The sequence below is a fragment of the Apodemus sylvaticus genome, chromosome 7, assembly GCF_947179515.1.
Source record: "Apodemus sylvaticus chromosome 7, mApoSyl1.1, whole genome shotgun sequence".
In the NCBI taxonomy this organism is placed as follows: domain Eukaryota; kingdom Metazoa; phylum Chordata; class Mammalia; order Rodentia; family Muridae; genus Apodemus; species Apodemus sylvaticus.
Window position 1 is genome coordinate 28,081,744 of NC_067478.1, and position 17,320 is coordinate 28,099,063.

At 41.0% G+C, this 17,320-nt stretch overlaps 1 protein-coding gene across 2 annotated transcripts in view; it reads left to right on the forward strand.

The window, feature by feature from the left end:
* Window positions 1-17,320, forward strand: part of Pls1 (plastin 1) — an 82,617-nt gene that overhangs the window by 55,255 nt on the left and 10,042 nt on the right. For both annotated transcript variants that reach the window (XM_052187628.1, XM_052187627.1), the window contains 7 exons: window positions 760-892; window positions 2,463-2,544; window positions 8,146-8,311; window positions 8,397-8,539; window positions 9,959-10,054; window positions 12,288-12,483; window positions 16,878-16,956. In XM_052187628.1, the coding sequence (XP_052043588.1) occupies window positions 760-892; window positions 2,463-2,544; window positions 8,146-8,311; window positions 8,397-8,539; window positions 9,959-10,054; window positions 12,288-12,483; window positions 16,878-16,956 (895 nt within the window). The remainder of the gene's footprint in view (window positions 1-759; window positions 893-2,462; window positions 2,545-8,145; window positions 8,312-8,396; window positions 8,540-9,958; window positions 10,055-12,287; window positions 12,484-16,877; window positions 16,957-17,320) is intronic.

Sequence of the window (17,320 nt, forward strand, 5' to 3'; positions counted from 1 at the left end):
CCATTTTCCAAGAGTGGGGATAGATACGTGATGCAGTTTTTGATCAGGCCAGCAAGTGCATAAAGGATTTGTCACCTGATGTGCCCGATCTGATTGAATCCCAGAGTCGAGTGCTCAGTTTGAAACCCAAAGTAGCATTAACTCTCTTGAAAGGCTTGTGCATGTTAGGCAAGAGCCTCCTCTGGAAGCAGATCAACTTGTGCATGCACGCATGCATGTGTATACATTTTTGTTGTGTAGGTTAACTTTATTCAGTACTGGGTTTCACTGCGATCTTTTTATGCACATGTATGATGTGTTCGGACCCCTCCCACTCTGGCTGGCCACCCTCTTCCCAGCCCTAACTCAGTACTTCTTTTATAAGCCCCAGATCACAGCAGTTTTAACCTTCCTAGGTAATAAGAGTTCATTCCCATTGCTTTATTTCTTACCTTTCCCTCTGTTTTAAACAATCTATGTGTAGGTGTGTATAATTGGCCTCTTGTGATGTTTCTAACTCAGGTGATTTTAGTAGCAGTTTACATTTGGAAACGGTTTAACATCAAGCCAAATGCATTTCATATTAAAGTAAGATGCACGCTTTCCTCCTCACCTACCACGCAGTGAATCCCCTTTCTGCGACCTGGAATTTCTGATCAGATCTCAGTGGTGTTCATCAGTGTTGCTCACTATCACCTTAATAGGAACGAGCAAGTGTGTTCTTGTTAGTGTGATAAGTGCTGAGAATGACGTTTGCCTACTGAGACTTTCTGTTTTCAGAGGAAGAAAAAGTGGCTTTCGTTAACTGGATAAACAAAGCTCTAGAGAATGATCCGGACTGTAGCCACCTTCTGCCCATGAACCCTAATGACGGCAGCCTCTTCAAGTCGCTTGCGGATGGCATCCTTCTCTGGTGAGCTGAACACGGCGCCGAGCACTCTTCCCTGGACACTGCGATCCAGAGGATGAGTTGGTCATGATGGTCCAGAAATTTAAGTGCCGGGTGCTTTTTCATCTTTTCCCCTGTGATGTGATATATTATTTTGCGGTGCTTTTTGAATCGTTTACCATCATACCATGGAGCTTCAGAATCCTGTACTGCATTGTAAAATGGTGACATGGTTTTTCTTTTCACTTCTCCATTAGAGTGCTGACTGCGGTGGGAGCATGGTGGGGTGCGCAGAAGGAAGACACGCCTTCCTTAGACCCAAGTGAAGCAGTATTTCATTTCAGCTTCTGTTCTTTTCTGTTTCGCACTACACTGTAAACTTTCTAGGAGAGCGCATCTATCTTTGTCATGTTTACCACAGGTGTATGGTCACAGCATACTACTTTTTAAAAAACACTTTAAATTCAACTTCTCTGTTTCTCTCTCTCTCTCTGTGTGTGTGTGTGTGTGCGTGTGTGTGTGTGTGTGTGTGTGTGTGTGTATTTGCTTACATGTGTATGTACAGCACCCTGCTTGATGCCCAAGGAGCAAATCCCTGAAACTGTAGTTTCAGATGCTCGTGAGCCACTTGGTGGGTCCTGGGAATTGAACTCCGCTCCTCTCCAAGACCAAGAAATGCTCTTAACTTCTGAGCCATTTCCCCAGTACCAAGTCCCAGCACACATCCTTATACAATGCAAGTGTCTTTATTTTTTTTTAATTAAAAAAACCCATATAGTACAATTGCAAAGCAGAAAATGTGTGTCACAAATACCCACAGCACCTGTGACTAACTCAGTACCTGTCATGTTGTCTTCAGGGTTGTTTTTTCTTTTTGTGTATTTATTTAAAAAGGAAACAAAATCACCAAACCTTCCTATAAGTATAGGAAATCAGTATCTATAAAATACCTTACTCTTCATTTATAATTATCTTTTCCCCCAACTTTTAGAGAATTTCTGACTATGAGCCAAAACTACTTTCTTATTTTTACATTCTGAAACAGAAATAACATCCATACTTTTTTCTTTTTAAAAATGTCTAAATTTTTTTTCTCCTTTTTTTGAGTTTCAAGACAGTTTCTCCATGTAGCCCTGGCTGTCCTGGAACTCGATACATAGACCAGGCTGGCCTTGAACTCAGAGATCCACCTACCTCTGCTCCTAGTGCTGGGATTGAAGGGTGTGTGTCACCACTGTCCAACTAAAATGTCTAAATTATTGAAGTCTTCAATCAAGGTGTTTGCTCCTTCACCTTCTGAGACACACGATTCATAGAGCGTTGACTTGACAGTTTCAGGGTAGCTAATGTTAGTGACTATCTGAGGAAACAGTGAAGGTTCTGATGCAGCGAGTGGAGCCGAGCCACTGTAGAGGCAGGGATGTGCTCGGACAGACAGCCGGCTCAGGTTTTCTAATGCAGCCCGTGACATGAAGAGCAGCTCAGTAAGATAGAAAGTCTATTCTTTTCTAAAGTAACCGATCTGATTGCTTGCCAGGGTGAATTAAGACATTTCCAGAACGTTTCAGCTAAATGGTTCCTGTTTTCTCTTCAGCAAAATGATCAACTTATCTGAACCAGATACGATCGACGAAAGAGCCATCAATAAGAAGAAGCTCACTCCGTTCACAGTGTCGGTGAGTACCCAGTTCTTGCTGGTCACGTGACCGCGTTCAAAACTATTCAGTGGTGCTGGGGATTAAACATAACTTGTCATTTTAAAAAAAAAAATGTGAAAACAATTTCAGTGTTTTGAATTGAAACCAAGCTACATTTTAGGATGGAATACATTACAATTTTAAGTACTTTGGATAAATTTCTTTATTAAAGGTAAAAGTACTGGTTGACATTACAGTTGTTACTTTATTGATGATCTTTGGATGCCAGTGTCCATTCGTTCTCCTCTCTTCCTCCTTTTCTTCCCTCCCTCCATCCCCCTCTTTTCCTTTTCCTTGCATCCTCCTCTCTTCTTCCTGTTTACATCATTCTCTCCGCCTCCTTTTTCTCCTCCTCTTTTTTTCCTTTCACACAGAGCAGTGGCAGGCTAGCCCAATCAAGAGATGCAGGTCAAAGAGAGCACTGTGCAGCTGGGTCATGTTACACTAGCTCACAAAGTGTTTATCCTTTCTGAGCTAATTTTTCCTTAAAGGCTAACCAGAGTCTGAATTTATAGTCCCCAATTTCCCCCTTTATACCTGCTAAGCAAATACTTAACAATTAATATTCGCCAAGTACTTTACAACATATGTGAGCTGAGTGTGGTGGGGCACACGCTTACTCCCAGCACACGGGAGGCAGAGACAGGTGGATATCTGTAAGTTTCGGACCCACCAGGGATAAACAGAGAGACCCCGACTGGAAACCAAACAACAAAACAAACCATTGTGTGAATTATTCCCTGACTCTTCCCAGAAACTGTATAATGAGGTCTATACTATGAGATCAGGATTGTGCAATTCTTGATTTTGCTAAAATTATACTGCATTTCTTCTAAAGCAAACTATGACCTCAGACAGCCATACAGGACTGTTTTTGAAATTGAACAGGTGTTCCTCTTTATTGTCATCCTTGAGAAATGGAAAACCTGGTGCTGAGCACAGGACTTTCTTGCCCCTTCCTCTATAACAGGCCAATGATGTCGCATCCACCCAGTAGAAACACCATTGTCAAAGACCGTTTGCAACACAGTCGCCAGAAGATTGTTTTCTCTCACATTTTGTGATAGGCTTTTCAGTAAATGAGTGTGAATACTGAAAATGTTTGCATCTGCCTTCCTTTTTAGAAATATACAGGTCATAAGTGTTTATGGCACTGAACATGGAATCCAGCATTTCCTGTAGTTTTTATAAACTTACTGTTGATGAGCTGTTAGACTTCCTTTAACTCTTCGGTCGAGTACATTAAATAACATTAAATATCTTGTGATTAATTCCCAGTAGCTACAGAAAGGAGCTGAGAGCTAAATATCATACAGTTTTGTTTTTAGAGACATTTTTCCTATGCAATTATTAGTTCAAGCCTTTAGGAAAACAGTGGGCATTTTGAGAGAGCGTTACTATGGGTGTTAACTCTGTCATGGTTGTTTAAGATTTTAGGGTCCAGAGCAGAAGATATATTCTAGAAAGTTACTGTTAACAGTGCTGGTGCCTGCTGGAGTGTAAGGTGAGGGCAGGAGAGGTTTGAGGGTTGTCTGGGTAACACTGAGACCAGCTTCAGCAAACAAACGCACTACTGTTTCCTGTGAAACTTTCATTTGCCGTCGAAGACAAGATTGTGGCATCCCATTCCCCACCATACGACAGTAAGGTCACGCCAGGTGCCTTGCTACAGAAAGCTGAATGAGGATAATGATACCTGGAGTTATAAAACTAAGGGAGATGGACAGATCAAGAAAGGAGGAAGACAGCCGGGCGGTGGTGGCGCACGCCTGTAATCCCAGCACTCTGGGAGGCAGAGGCAGGCATATTTCTGAGTTCGAGGCCAGCCTGGTCTACAGAGTGAGTTCCAGGACAGCCAGGGCAAGACAGAGAAACCCTGTCTCGAAAGAACCAAATCCAAAAAACCAAAATAAATAAATAAATAAATAAATTTAAAAAAAAAAGAAAGGAAGGAAGGAAGAAGACTCTTCTGAGTCTTGTTTTTGCCAGAGTTGGGGACTGAACACAGAGGTCGATCACTGAGTGAAATCCCCAGCCTTAAGACTCCTTTAAGGACTCTGAAATGTCTGATTGGGAGAAGGCTCAGCTAGTAAGGTATGCCTTGGAAGCATGAAGGCCTGAATTCAGTGTCCAGAATCCACATCGTTAAAAGCTAACTCTGTGATGAGAGCTTGTGATCTTGTAGTGGAGAAGTGGGGGCAGGCAGATCCTGAGGCACCATGGCAGCCAGCCGTGACTACTTGATGAGGTACTGGCCAGTACGAGATTGCTTCAAGATAAAAATAGATGGCTTCTGAGGAATGACACCTCAGGTTGTTCCCTGGCCTCCATCTATGTGTATGTGCACAAACATGCACGACCATACACATGAACACACATGTCCACGTAAACATGCAGACATATACGGAAAGAAGATGTGAGAGTCGGCAAGGTAGCAAGCAGGTAAGGGTTCTTACTACCAAGTCAAATAATCTGAGTTCAGTCTCCAGAACCCACATACTGAGCCATTAGCCTGGCCATTTACTTCTTGGTCTTAAGATGTCTAGAAATGGTTTTATTCTCTACTAACCTATGAGCAGTAGTGCTGACTTTATCAAATGCAAACTACTATTTACGTGGATACACGTGACAATTTCTCCAGTTACACTACGTGTAAGACATTTTCTATACCTCTATTGCAAACATCAACAAAACAAAACAAGAACCACAACAACATCAACAATAAGCCTTAAAAACTGATACTCTCATATTGCCACCAAAACCTGTTGCTAAGACAAAGCTGGGTTTATAGCTTATCGAAGTAGGAGGCGAGCCCCATCTACAAAGCCTTAATCATGTCTTCGATCTGGGAAGGTAAAGGATGAATCTGAGGGTCTGAGGATGGTTTAAGACCCGGGAAGGGATGCGATAATCCTGATTCAGACTGGGTAAGGAGATCAGCACAATGTGAGACTTGTTTGTAGAAACAATGAGAGGGCGGGGCTTTGAGCTGAGGAAAAGACAGATTCTTAGGTCATAAAAAGATCTTTTTCGTGGGTCTTTTAGGCTGTACCTATAGAAAAGACTCTTGGGGGGGAAACATATTCATGAGGACAGAGTGCTAGCTAATTCATGCCAGTGGAGACAAGAGGAGCAGCACATGTCACCCCTGTGTAGACAGTAGTGGGGTGGGGGTCAGTGTCCAGACTGAGAACAATGATAAAGTTATGGCTCTTATGATTACAATCAATTTAGTGCCCTTGCACCCATCTTTTGAACACAGCTCCGTGGTGTCAACAAATATGAAATGGATCATTGTAAAATCAAGCTTGTTGTAATCATTGTTACCCAGCTCTTTCCCCTTTGCTGGTGCCTTCAGGGGAGTCACAAGTATCCAAGCATTCCCTGTTCTCTGGAAGGAAAAGCTAGGAAACTATTAGTGGTCAAGCATAAATTTGAAGAGAGGATATCTCTTTAAAATTGTATTGATTTGGCTTTGGGTATTTAAGAGCATCTGAAGCTATTAAATATTTCATAAGCCTTTGCTTACAGTATTTGCCAGGTACTGATAGCACTTCCATATTTGAAGTGAACTATGAGGTTATAAAGATGTTGAAGGTCTTCTTGTTCTGTTGCTGCTCTGGGGAGGACTACACAGGCAAGAAGGTTCATTATTACAAATGCAATTCCAAACTCTGACTTAATCACTTCTTCTGGATCCCCAGGAGATACAGTGGTTTCCATGGAGCCCAGCCAGGTCTATTATGTCCATACATGGTAACAGGAAATCACTGAGATACTCCACTATATGATCACTACAGTGTTGCTCTTGTTACCTGCACACAAGGCAGTTGTTACTGTCACCACTATCCAAGAGTATCTGGCCTATCAGACCTGCCTGATCATCCCAAAATCCATCTTAGGAGTCCATGAATTTGAAAGCTAATTGGGCATCCTTTTTGAAAGAAGGGCTTCTGAGTAGAGACTTTACACAGATAAAGATTTTTTTATTTTTACCCAACATCAATAAACCAGTAATACTGAAATTTCTAGAGGAAAATACCAGTAGAATATGTTAAAAAAGGAAACATTATATATTAATAACTTCCTTTGTTTGTGCATATGCGCTATAAGCCATGAGAATCCAGGGGGTAGCCAATTGCAGGAGACAGTGCCAGAACCAGCTTCCTGTTGTCCCACAGAGCATTTGAGCTCAGCCCTCTCCTGTCCTCCATGCCTAGTCCACCTTTCTCCATCTGTCCATTTATTCAGGAAATGTTTATTGGGCATATACCTCATATGCTTGAGAAAAGCCACTAGAGCTCAGAGCTTTTGCTGTTAAAGAACTCATGCTTAGCTGGTACAGGATTGGGGTATGGAATTCTGAGGTAGCCCGTTGGGCTAGGATGAGTGAGGGCCTGTGTTTAATCCCTAGTACAGACAAACAAACAAACAAACAAACAAATAAAATCATAGCTGGAGGGATATAGCAAGAAACAAGCCAGAATATTAATATTGCATTGCCTTGTTTGTGTGTATGGGTCTGGGGATTGTTTTGTCTTTTTAGTTTGTTTGTTGCTTTGGTTTCTGAGAAAATATCTCATGACACTCAACAGGCCTTGACCTTGCTTTGTAGCCAAGGATGACCTTGAATTCCTCTTGCCTTTCACTCCCAAGTGTAGATAACAGGCATGTACCACCTTGCTGGGCTGGTAGTATGTAACATTTTAGAGGGAGGAGTAGAATTGGGAGAGTACTGTGTATGTGTGGTGATGCTGTTTTATGATGCAGGATATTTGGAAAAGAATTCAGATTAGGTATATGTGAGCAGAGTTTTGAAGCAGCTGGGTAGGCTAATGAGATGGCTTGGGGAAAGGTGCTTGCTGCTAAGCCTGGCTAATTGAATGTGAAGTTCCACTTAGTGGAAGGAGGGAACTGACTCAAAACTAAAGGCCTTGTGTGGTTTGAGCAGAGAGAACGAGGGAGAAGGAGAGACTGAGTCACTGGTGTCAGGACCCGATGCCTAGCTCAGTCTGTGTGCAGGGAGGGCATCTGACGTACAGCGTTCCTGGCAACAGGTTGTGCAGAGGGAGTGTGAGAATGGTCTGAGTTAGAATACCACTGGAGAGAGACATATTTTCAGGTATTTTGAGCATATCATTGGTGTAAACTGGTAACTGGATGTGGAAGGGCAGGAAAGACCCTGCTTGGGCTTCTGGTTTTGGAGGAAAGGAACAAGATTAAAGCTTGTTCCTAACAACCGAGACAGGAAGTAAGCGAGAAGTTTTAATAGGGTTGAGGAAGATGGGGGTATAATGGAAGGATTGTCTTGGACATGCTGCGTTGATGGTGCTTTTAGAACACAGCAAACATAATCAAGGGCTTATACAATCATAGAGCTTGAGGAGACACAAATCTGAAATTTGTTGTCCTGTATACAAGACAGTAAAACTACTGAGTTTTACTACCAGTAGTTTAGCTGTGTAAGGCTATGTTTAAAAAAAAAAAATCTAAAAATTTTTCAATCAGTTGTTACAGATAACTTTGTGGGTATGATTTTAGAACTATTTCCCCACTCATATATCTCTTTTGGCAATTCAGGAAAATCTGAACCTAGCCCTGAACTCTGCCTCGGCCATCGGCTGCACCGTGGTCAACATCGGCGCTCAGGACCTCAAGGAAGGAAAGCCTCACCTGGTCTTGGGCCTTCTCTGGCAGATCATCAAAGTCGGTCTTTTTGCTGATATCGAGATTTCCAGGAATGAAGGTGAGGACATCAAAAGCATTCCGTTTCAGCTGAACGGAATGGAGCCCAGGGAGGAAGAGCTCACGTCTCTGTGTTTCCCTCTCAGCCTTGATCGCATTGCTCAAAGAAGGCGAGGATCTGGAGGAGCTGATGAAGCTGTCTCCTGAGGAGCTGCTGCTGCGGTGGGTGAACTACCATCTGACCAATGCCGGGTGGCGCACCATCAATAACTTCAGCCAGGACATTAAGGTGTAGATTTTTGAAAAATTACATTGTACTTTCTTCGTCTTCGTCTTCATCTTCGTCTTCCTCTCCCTCTTCTCCTTCTTCATCATTGTCATTGTAATTCATTGTTATTTGTAGTGTGGGCATGTGCTACAATATGCATGGGGCAGCCAGAAAACTGTGACAGTTGGGTCTCATGCTGCCACTTGAGCCCTGTAGATGGAACTCAGGATACCAGACACGCACATCAAGCACACAGCCCACCAAGCTGTCGCACTGGCCTAGGGTTTAGATTTCACCACTCAGAATTTATTTTTTACATTGAAATAAGGGTACAGTATATAAGAGATAAGGGGGTTCACACTTAAAATTGAACCCACAAAGATGCTTGGGGATGAAAAAATGTAGCTTACCTCTTCCTGTCTGAATTAGATGGTAATTCACAAAATTATTTAAAATTTACAAAAACCGTAATCCATTTTATTGAAGTTCACTAGTCCAAAACCCCTTAAAATTCAGTTCAGTTCATTCAGATATTTATTATGAATTTCCTGACTTTACTAGGCACAATGGTATAGAGGCCAGCTTTTGAGTTTACCAATGAGACCTAGCAAACCATGCAAATCTTACTGGCTTCAAGAATTGGTTTAGCATTTCTCATGACTTTGTGTGTTGATGCAACTTGGCTAGGTGGTTCTTCTTTACATTTATCTTCTGATGTCTGTTGTCAGTTTGGATAATCTGAGATGTGTACAAAGACATTGGTCATGCATCTCTCTGCTCAACTGCCAGGCCTTTCCATGTGGCTACTCTGGGCTTCCTAACAGTCTCATAATACCAGATAGTCAGTGGTTTTAGATAGAGGTTGACTTCAAGAGAGAGAAACCAGAGACTCCCTGGAATTTGTAGCTTGAGAGCCCTAGAACATTCAGCATATTTTGTTGGCCAGAGAGAATGGCCAGGGGGACAGAAAACAGGCTTTGCTTCCTGCTGGGAAGAGCTACATGCATGTTAGAGAAAAACTATAGTAGTCATCTTTGGAGATGACTACATTAGATGACTTAATCTAATGAGGTCACGGAGATCAGAAAGGGTGTCATAGAATGTAAGGGAGGCATAAGTTCATTCTAGAGGTGCCAGGAAAGCCTTCCCAGAGTTTGGCTTGAGCCTTAGATGACACTGATGCTTTGAGATGTAAACACACAAGAAAGGTAAGCAGAAGGACTTCCGGGTATAGGCAATGGCATTGTGAGAAGTTCTGGGATGTAAGAGAGCAGTGCTAGATATCCTGAAGTGTAGTGTTGTATATTCAGGGGCCTCTGGGTCATGATGCCCTAAGTTGTTTAAGATACCATTTTGTTTTGATATGGGAATACTTTTTTACCCTAAAATTATTTATTATTTTATACATTTAAAAGTGCCATTTCTTCTCTGTTTTTGAAGGACTCAAGAGCCTACTTCCACCTGCTTAACCAGATTGCTCCGAAAGGCGACCGAGGCGATGGGCCTGCCATTCCCATCGATCTTTCAGGCTTTAACGTAAGTGACTTTCTAAACTAGATTTATGTACTGTAGTAGGAGTGCATATGACACAGACTCATCAGTCTCCAGTGCATGCTTCAGTGGCATGCTGGATATTCAGCATTCTGTGCAACCATCACTACTGTCTCTTTTTAGAACTATACCCTTCTCTTGATCTCATGGTGACACTGTATCCATCCAGCAGTGACCACCTACTTCCCCAATGGTGACACTGTATCCATCCAGCAGTGACCACCCACTCCCCCAACGGTGACACTGTATCCATCCAGCAGTGACCACCCACTCCCCCAATGGTGACACTGTATCCATCCAGCAGTGACCACCCACTCCCCCAATGGTGACACTGTATCCATCCAACAGTGACCATCCACTCCCCCAATGGTGACACTGTATCCATCCAACAGTGACCACCTACTTCCCCAATGGTGACACTGTATCCATCCAGCAGTGACCACCCACTCCCCCAATGGTGACACTGTATCCATCCAGCAGTGACCACCCACTCCTCCAATGGTGACACTGTATCTATCTAACAATGACCATCCACTCCCCCAATGGCGACACTGTATCCATTTTTGTGTCTGCATTGGTAACTTTTCATTGCTTAGTAGAAGTGACTATCACTTTCTATGATCTCACTGTTTGTAGCTTACTGCTTGTTGTATGTTTGAGACAGAGTTTTAATATGTAGCCCAGGCTAGCCTGAGACTCACTTTGTAGTCCTGCTTGAGCCCCTGAGTGCAGGGATTATAGGATCACCAGGATACCCTGCATGTTTTCCTTCTTTTCATCTGTGGGTACAGAGGATGAGACAGGTTGCCCTTGCTTTTAATGCTCTCTCATGATTGTCCACTGTTGTATTCTGTAGCTGCCTGCAGCTACTACGAACTGGGTTGCTGGAACAGAAGCTGAGGGATAGATGGGAAGGGGCAAAAAGAACGAGGCCAGGACGATAGTTTACCGATCGAAGCCCCAACTATTAAAAGGTTAGACCTTTTAACAGTTTGGACAAGCCCCTCCCCCGAGACTCTGGGCTGAGTTCCGGGGGAAGTCTTCTGGCGGTACCTGGCTCTACTGCTCAGACAGCTGGGTGGGGCACCTGCTTAATTCACCTGAAGGAACAATGAACTTAACCTTCACTCTGAGCTTCTCCACCCTAGGTGGAGCAGGATCCTGACTAGCATGGAAATGTGCTCAACTAGGCTGGGAAAAGTTCACCTTGACCAATATCAAGTACACTCTTAGTACTCTACCCTAGGATAAAAATTCCTGCTGTAACCTACTTCCCTATTATGCCCTAGCGTCAGATTCCTGCCCGAAGTCCTTGTCCTTGGCCAATGTCAAGTTCCCACCATGTGGCATGACACCCCAATATGGCTCTGTCCAGTCCATAAACTGGCTTACTGTTTTGTTTAGTTTTGGCTTTTTGGTTTGAAACTGTAACAAGATCAAGATCACTGAATGTAGCGTCAGCTATGATGGTGACATTTTCATCTAGTGCATCAGTCCCCTGCTTCTGGTCTGCCTTACCTCAGCATGCAAACCCCATGTTCTTCACTCACTGACTTCTCTTGAATACCTTCCGTTTTATAGCTTCCCTTCCATTAGACGTTTTCCTGACAGGTGTGAAATCCTTGCTTCTTCTTTAACTGTGTATACTCATCCTTTTGTATGGAACACCTGGGAATTCTTATCTGAGATCTCTTTGCTCACATTGTCATCTGTTGTCATGCGGACACTTGTCCTTCATTTGCATTTCTGTTTGGTCATTTGGCTCATTTTCTTTCCAGGATTTTGTAGTTTTGAGGGGTGCTATTCTTTTAGCTCTCTCTTTAAAAAAAAATGTTTTTATCTTATAAGTGTGGGTGTTTAGTCTATTTGTATGTTTGTGCACCATGTGAGTTCCTGTACCTGTAGAGGCCAGAAGAGGGCATCGGATCCCATGGAACTGGAGTTAACAGATAGTTTTGAACTTCCATGTAGGTGTTGGGAATCAAACACAGGCCCTCTAGAAGAACAGCCATTGCTCTTAACAACTGAGTCATTTCTCCAGTGTCCCAAGAGACTTTAAAATATTAAAAATAAATGGGGAAGATGATTAGTTGTTCTTTCAGAGTCTGCTATTACTTGATGTATTTGTGGAAATGAAATTGCTTATAAATATTATACTTATAAAATTATATCAATAAAAGTTTAATATTGACCTTTTTTGTTTTATTTCTTGGGTTAGGAGAAAAATGACCTGAAGCGTGCTGGATTCATGCTCCAAGAAGCAGATAAGCTTGGCTGCAGACAGTTTGTCACTCCTGCAGATGTGGTCTCAGGGAACCCTAAGCTAAACTTAGCCTTTGTAGCGAATCTTTTTAACACATACCCATGCCTACACAAGCCTGACAATAATGACATTGATCTCAACTTACTGGAAGGTACGTTCTTTCTGCTTTGAGTTGACTTGCGCATTTCTTACCCTGGTAATGTCCTACTTCACCGTCCTGGATGGGGGGACTCTGGTGGGAGGTGTGATTATGTGTGTGTCCAGAAGTGAAGTCACAAAACATTCAAATGAACAGAATATGATTGCCGGTTTTGTTCTAAGAAAATGCTGGACTAAATCATACTTAGCTGCCATTTCTTCATTAGAGTTAAGGGGAAAATGTCAGACATTTGAAGGATTCTCCCGAATGATTCTGTAATATAACTCTGCCACCCGATGTAGAGAATGAATTATCTATTAGAAAAAGTAATCCTTGCTAGCATCTTCCCTGTGAACGCAGGCTTGGCTTCATTGTTGCCCTTTGTAATGTTTTCAGAGTACATGAAAGATGATGATATTCATTACTTGTGTGTAGGTGGTTGTTATCTGTCTGATAATAGAATGCTTTTCTGTTTTGCTTCATGAAATGCAGATTTGACCCCTCCTAATGTAGGTACTGTATTTAGTACTTTTCTATATCCTATAAATATATCCGTCCTGAGTTTTCCTTTTACTAGTGGCGATTTTCTTCCCCTCTGGGTTGATAGTCACTACTTTGCATTTCCATGCTGTGTTGTCTTACTATGCCTACAGAATGAATGACTGCAAGCAGGAAATGCAAATGGAATTTAATCTCATAGAGCAAGGCTTTGATTATGTTCACTCTACCTAATTTGCCTTCTATAATGATGGGATATTGCTGGAAATGTATTAGCATCTAGTTTTGGCATTTAGACTTCATGGTTTGATGTGAAGTCTTTGTCTCTCTCCTGTGACAAATCTTAGCTTTTATCATGTGTCTTCGAAAAGATTTATGGGTCACAACACACTTCGTTTCATTCTGTTCACTACATATTCTAAATGTCATTGAAGCTTACACTATATGAATTGCTTAATGACAAAGATGTTCTCAATAACTAGTTCTTTCTCCTCGTCTCAGCTACCTAGGTTGTCTCCCACTTTTCTCCATTCTCATATCCTCACCCACATGAATACCATTAATATTGAAATGAAAAGTCAAAGCAGTGGCCCTGAGAGGTGTGGGAGGGAGAGCCAACCCTGAGACTTAGATGCTCCAGTGTGGGAAGCTGGGAGAATTTTATACTCTCTGTTCTTCACAGCCCATTCCTACTGTCTACCCGGTGAGACAGACAGATTGAGTCAGCTTCACAGTCTTTTACCTCCTCGGGCTGCCACAGTAGACTTCCAGTGCCCTATCTATAGGCACTGTGATTACAGTATCACAACTAATGACATTTCAGATTTAAAAAATAATTATATTTTAATTATGGTAGAAATTTAAATATATAATTATATAATGAATGCACTCTTTCTGAGTCTTGTCAAATAACTACTATATTCTCTACAAAAATACATAACAGAGTAAAAATGACAAAAATGTAGATTTCCTTTTTTTTTTTTAAGCAAAGAAAAACATTAGAGTTAAAAAACCAGAACTAAAAAATTCAGCAAAAAAGGAAGACTCTTTTTTTTTTTCCTGAGCCTGGAAAATTTCAAAATCCCTCTGTGTCTTACAACAGAAGGCATTGTTTAGAGTGGCATATTAAAAATGATCTGCTTTTTATAGTTACTGAATTCTTTGCTAAATACCCTTCCCAACTTGCTCGCTCCCTTCTTTGTCATGTGTGGGTTTCTTGGCTGGTGTTCAGCATGCTTTTGAGAGTTTTTAGTGTGAACACGGTTGCTACATATTTCCTTTAGTATTTCCTATACTTGATAAAATACTCTGGGGAATATCTGTCAACCCTCATTATTTAGAACATATGTATGTCCTGATGAAGCTACCAAAGGTGACTCGACTTGGACTGACATTGGATTATTTTCCTCTGTAAATTTGTTTTTACAGGATCGTTTTCCTAAGGATTGTTTTACAGATTCATATGAAATTTTGACCTTATTACATCCCAAATTTATATACTAGTATGTCTCATTGGCAGAGAATCTTTGCCTCTAGGAAATTGCTGAAATTTAAAAGCCCAATCAAGTCTTCCTTCATATCAAACTGTGTCAAACACATATGCTGCATACAGGGAGACTCCCTGAGACTTCAGCTGTGATGATGCATACATCATGTAGTTAGGAAAACTTTGTTCAATCATGTTTCCACCATTTAATATCTGAGTAACATCTGCTATATATAAAACAAATAATAATATTTATTCTGAAGAATCACACAGGAGGTGTGATGTGATCATGAATGAAAGCATTTACTCTGCAGCACGTGCTCAGTAATGGTCAGGGTGGGAGAAGGAACCACATTCACTGAGTGTGAGTTTGTGATTTCTTCTTCTGTCTTCTTAATAACGTATTTTTTGTTATTAAGAACATATAGCATAATAAGAACTTAATAGCATTTAAACTTTTGCTAATTTGACTTGAAAATTAAAAAGAATATTTTATAGAGCTATCAGGAACATTAGAAATTAAGATTTTTTTTAGTTACATGATTGCCTTGGTTGTCTATGATCTAAAAGCATTTTCAGTCTGCAATACATATGTTTCCGAAATGCTTTACTGTGGCTCCTGCACCAATGCATAGTGCTTGTAGCTTTGAGCATCTATTTACCAAGATGACTTAAGGGGCACTAGGTAAATAAATGCTCAGTTAGAGAAATCTGTTTTAATTTCCATGTGTTAAGAATCAAAATAACATAATTAGTTGACAGGGAAATAATACAAAACTCTAAAACTTATAATAGTTTGCAAACTTTAAAATATAACCTTGATGTCTTTTCATATATCCATTGCATCAACAGTTTCGGACCTTGAGTATCTTAACCAAAACTGTAGCATTCAGTCTTTTGTAGTTTAAAAACATAATTTGGATTTTCCTAGCTAGATACAAGGTAAACATTTTCTAATTACTGAAGAAAAATATATCTTAATACCATAGCAGTAAGTTAGAGAAAGATCCAAAAGGCAAATACAAGTCACAAGTGTCAAGCATTGAATACAACGTGCTTGTGTTATGTCATGTAGGAACGAAACAGTTCAGGGATTTTAATTTGTACAACTCAGTTTCACTTGGCTCTTCAAGAAAAGTTTTCCCATGCAGACTGTTTATTATAAAGTAGTATAGTAGATAAGGCAGCCAGATTAGCTGATTTTTGAGACCAGAAGGACAATTTACATGAGAAATTATTTGATTAATAAAACTAGAATTAGAGATTTTGGTCAGTGGTAGGTAATAGTGTTGAGAATCTACATGGATATAGTGAGAACAGTTTACTTCCTGAATAGTTGATGGAAAAACAGAATCCTTTAGATTGTACAGGGTTTCGGGCCTTTGTGGACACGCAGGTTCATACTCTGTGTCACTTAGTTTGAAGTTGACTATAGAGATGATTAGGAGTTCTGGAGTCCAGGTGGGTATAAATTTCTATGCCAAATGGCACTGCAAGTTTCCTGTGGACTAAACTCTAGAGCAACCCACGCTGGCCTGTGTGTAGAAGTGATGAGGTTTTAGCCTTGGGGAGTTTGGGAATAAGATACTGTCTAAGTTATTTTTTTGTCCCCAAGCTTTATCAAAGACTAAGAAGAAATATAGTCACTTAGGACCACTTACTCTCAGTAGATTTCTATAAGTCAGATATGGCAGGGAGAGCTCCCATCTCTCTCCAAGTTGTGAGTGCCGTACTTATAGTTGGTTTTTTGTTTTATTTTGAAATACATGGTGTACACACAGGGAAGACAGGCTAAACCATTGAGGTGGTCTGTGGGATCCAGGAACTTACTGTGATGAAATGTACCTCAGACAAAAATGACATGCCGTGGGTGGTCTGTGTTCCTCATGAAATTTCGGTAGTGATCTGAAGTAATTCAGAAAGCTGAAAAAGGCTGATACCCTCACTTCATAGATTTTACATCACCTGAAATCTTCTCTCCACTTCATTATTTGGTGTAAAGTGTCAATCTATGTGCCCAGGAAGTTTCCTGTCTAACCATAATCTCAAATGTAGAAGGTTGCATTTGAGGAAGGTAGCATCTTCCAGTCCATATACCGTGCTGTACTGTGCCTGCTAAGACTGGCTTTATATTTGATCAAACCAGGTTCCTACTCTATACTACTTAAGTTGCATTTATACTATCTGGTGCATCCCTGGCAGAAAACCTGTGGCTCAGTAGCAGTCCACAGACCTCAAATAAGGGAACCTAGATGGAGATGAACAAACAGAGGCTTCCTAGATAGTTGGGATGAAAAATAAAATCTTCCCTTAAGGAGATCGTATGTCAGACAAAGAGGCCAGTTTACCCCACCAGAATGCTTTAAGAATAATTCCTAATTATTTTGGCCTGAATGACAGTGTAGACTTCTGTCTACTCTAGGAGAGAGCAAGGAGGAGAGGACATTCCGGAACTGGATGAACTCACTGGGGGTGAACCCGTACATCAATCATTTGTACAGGTAACACGCGGGACTGTCTTAGCTTTGCTTTCATGACCTAACTCCTTAAGCTTCAACTCCAGTTTCAACATGAGGATATTTTCTCAAATCACAAGAATTTAGCCGGCATTTGGAAAGTTAGGAAATGGCGATCTGTTTTTTCTTTTCTAATTTTTAAGTGTAGTATCAAAGAGAGAGTATGATAATAGTAGTTGATTATGTTGCAAGAGTAAATTTCCAAATTTTTACAGTAGTTGATCATGAAAATACGAATTTATTTCATCGGAAAGGTTTAGAATAACAGTAAATTTAAGTTGTTTTCGAGTTTATAAAAACAGTGGCATTACAAATCTTTGTATGTGTGCATGTGTATGCCTGTGGATAT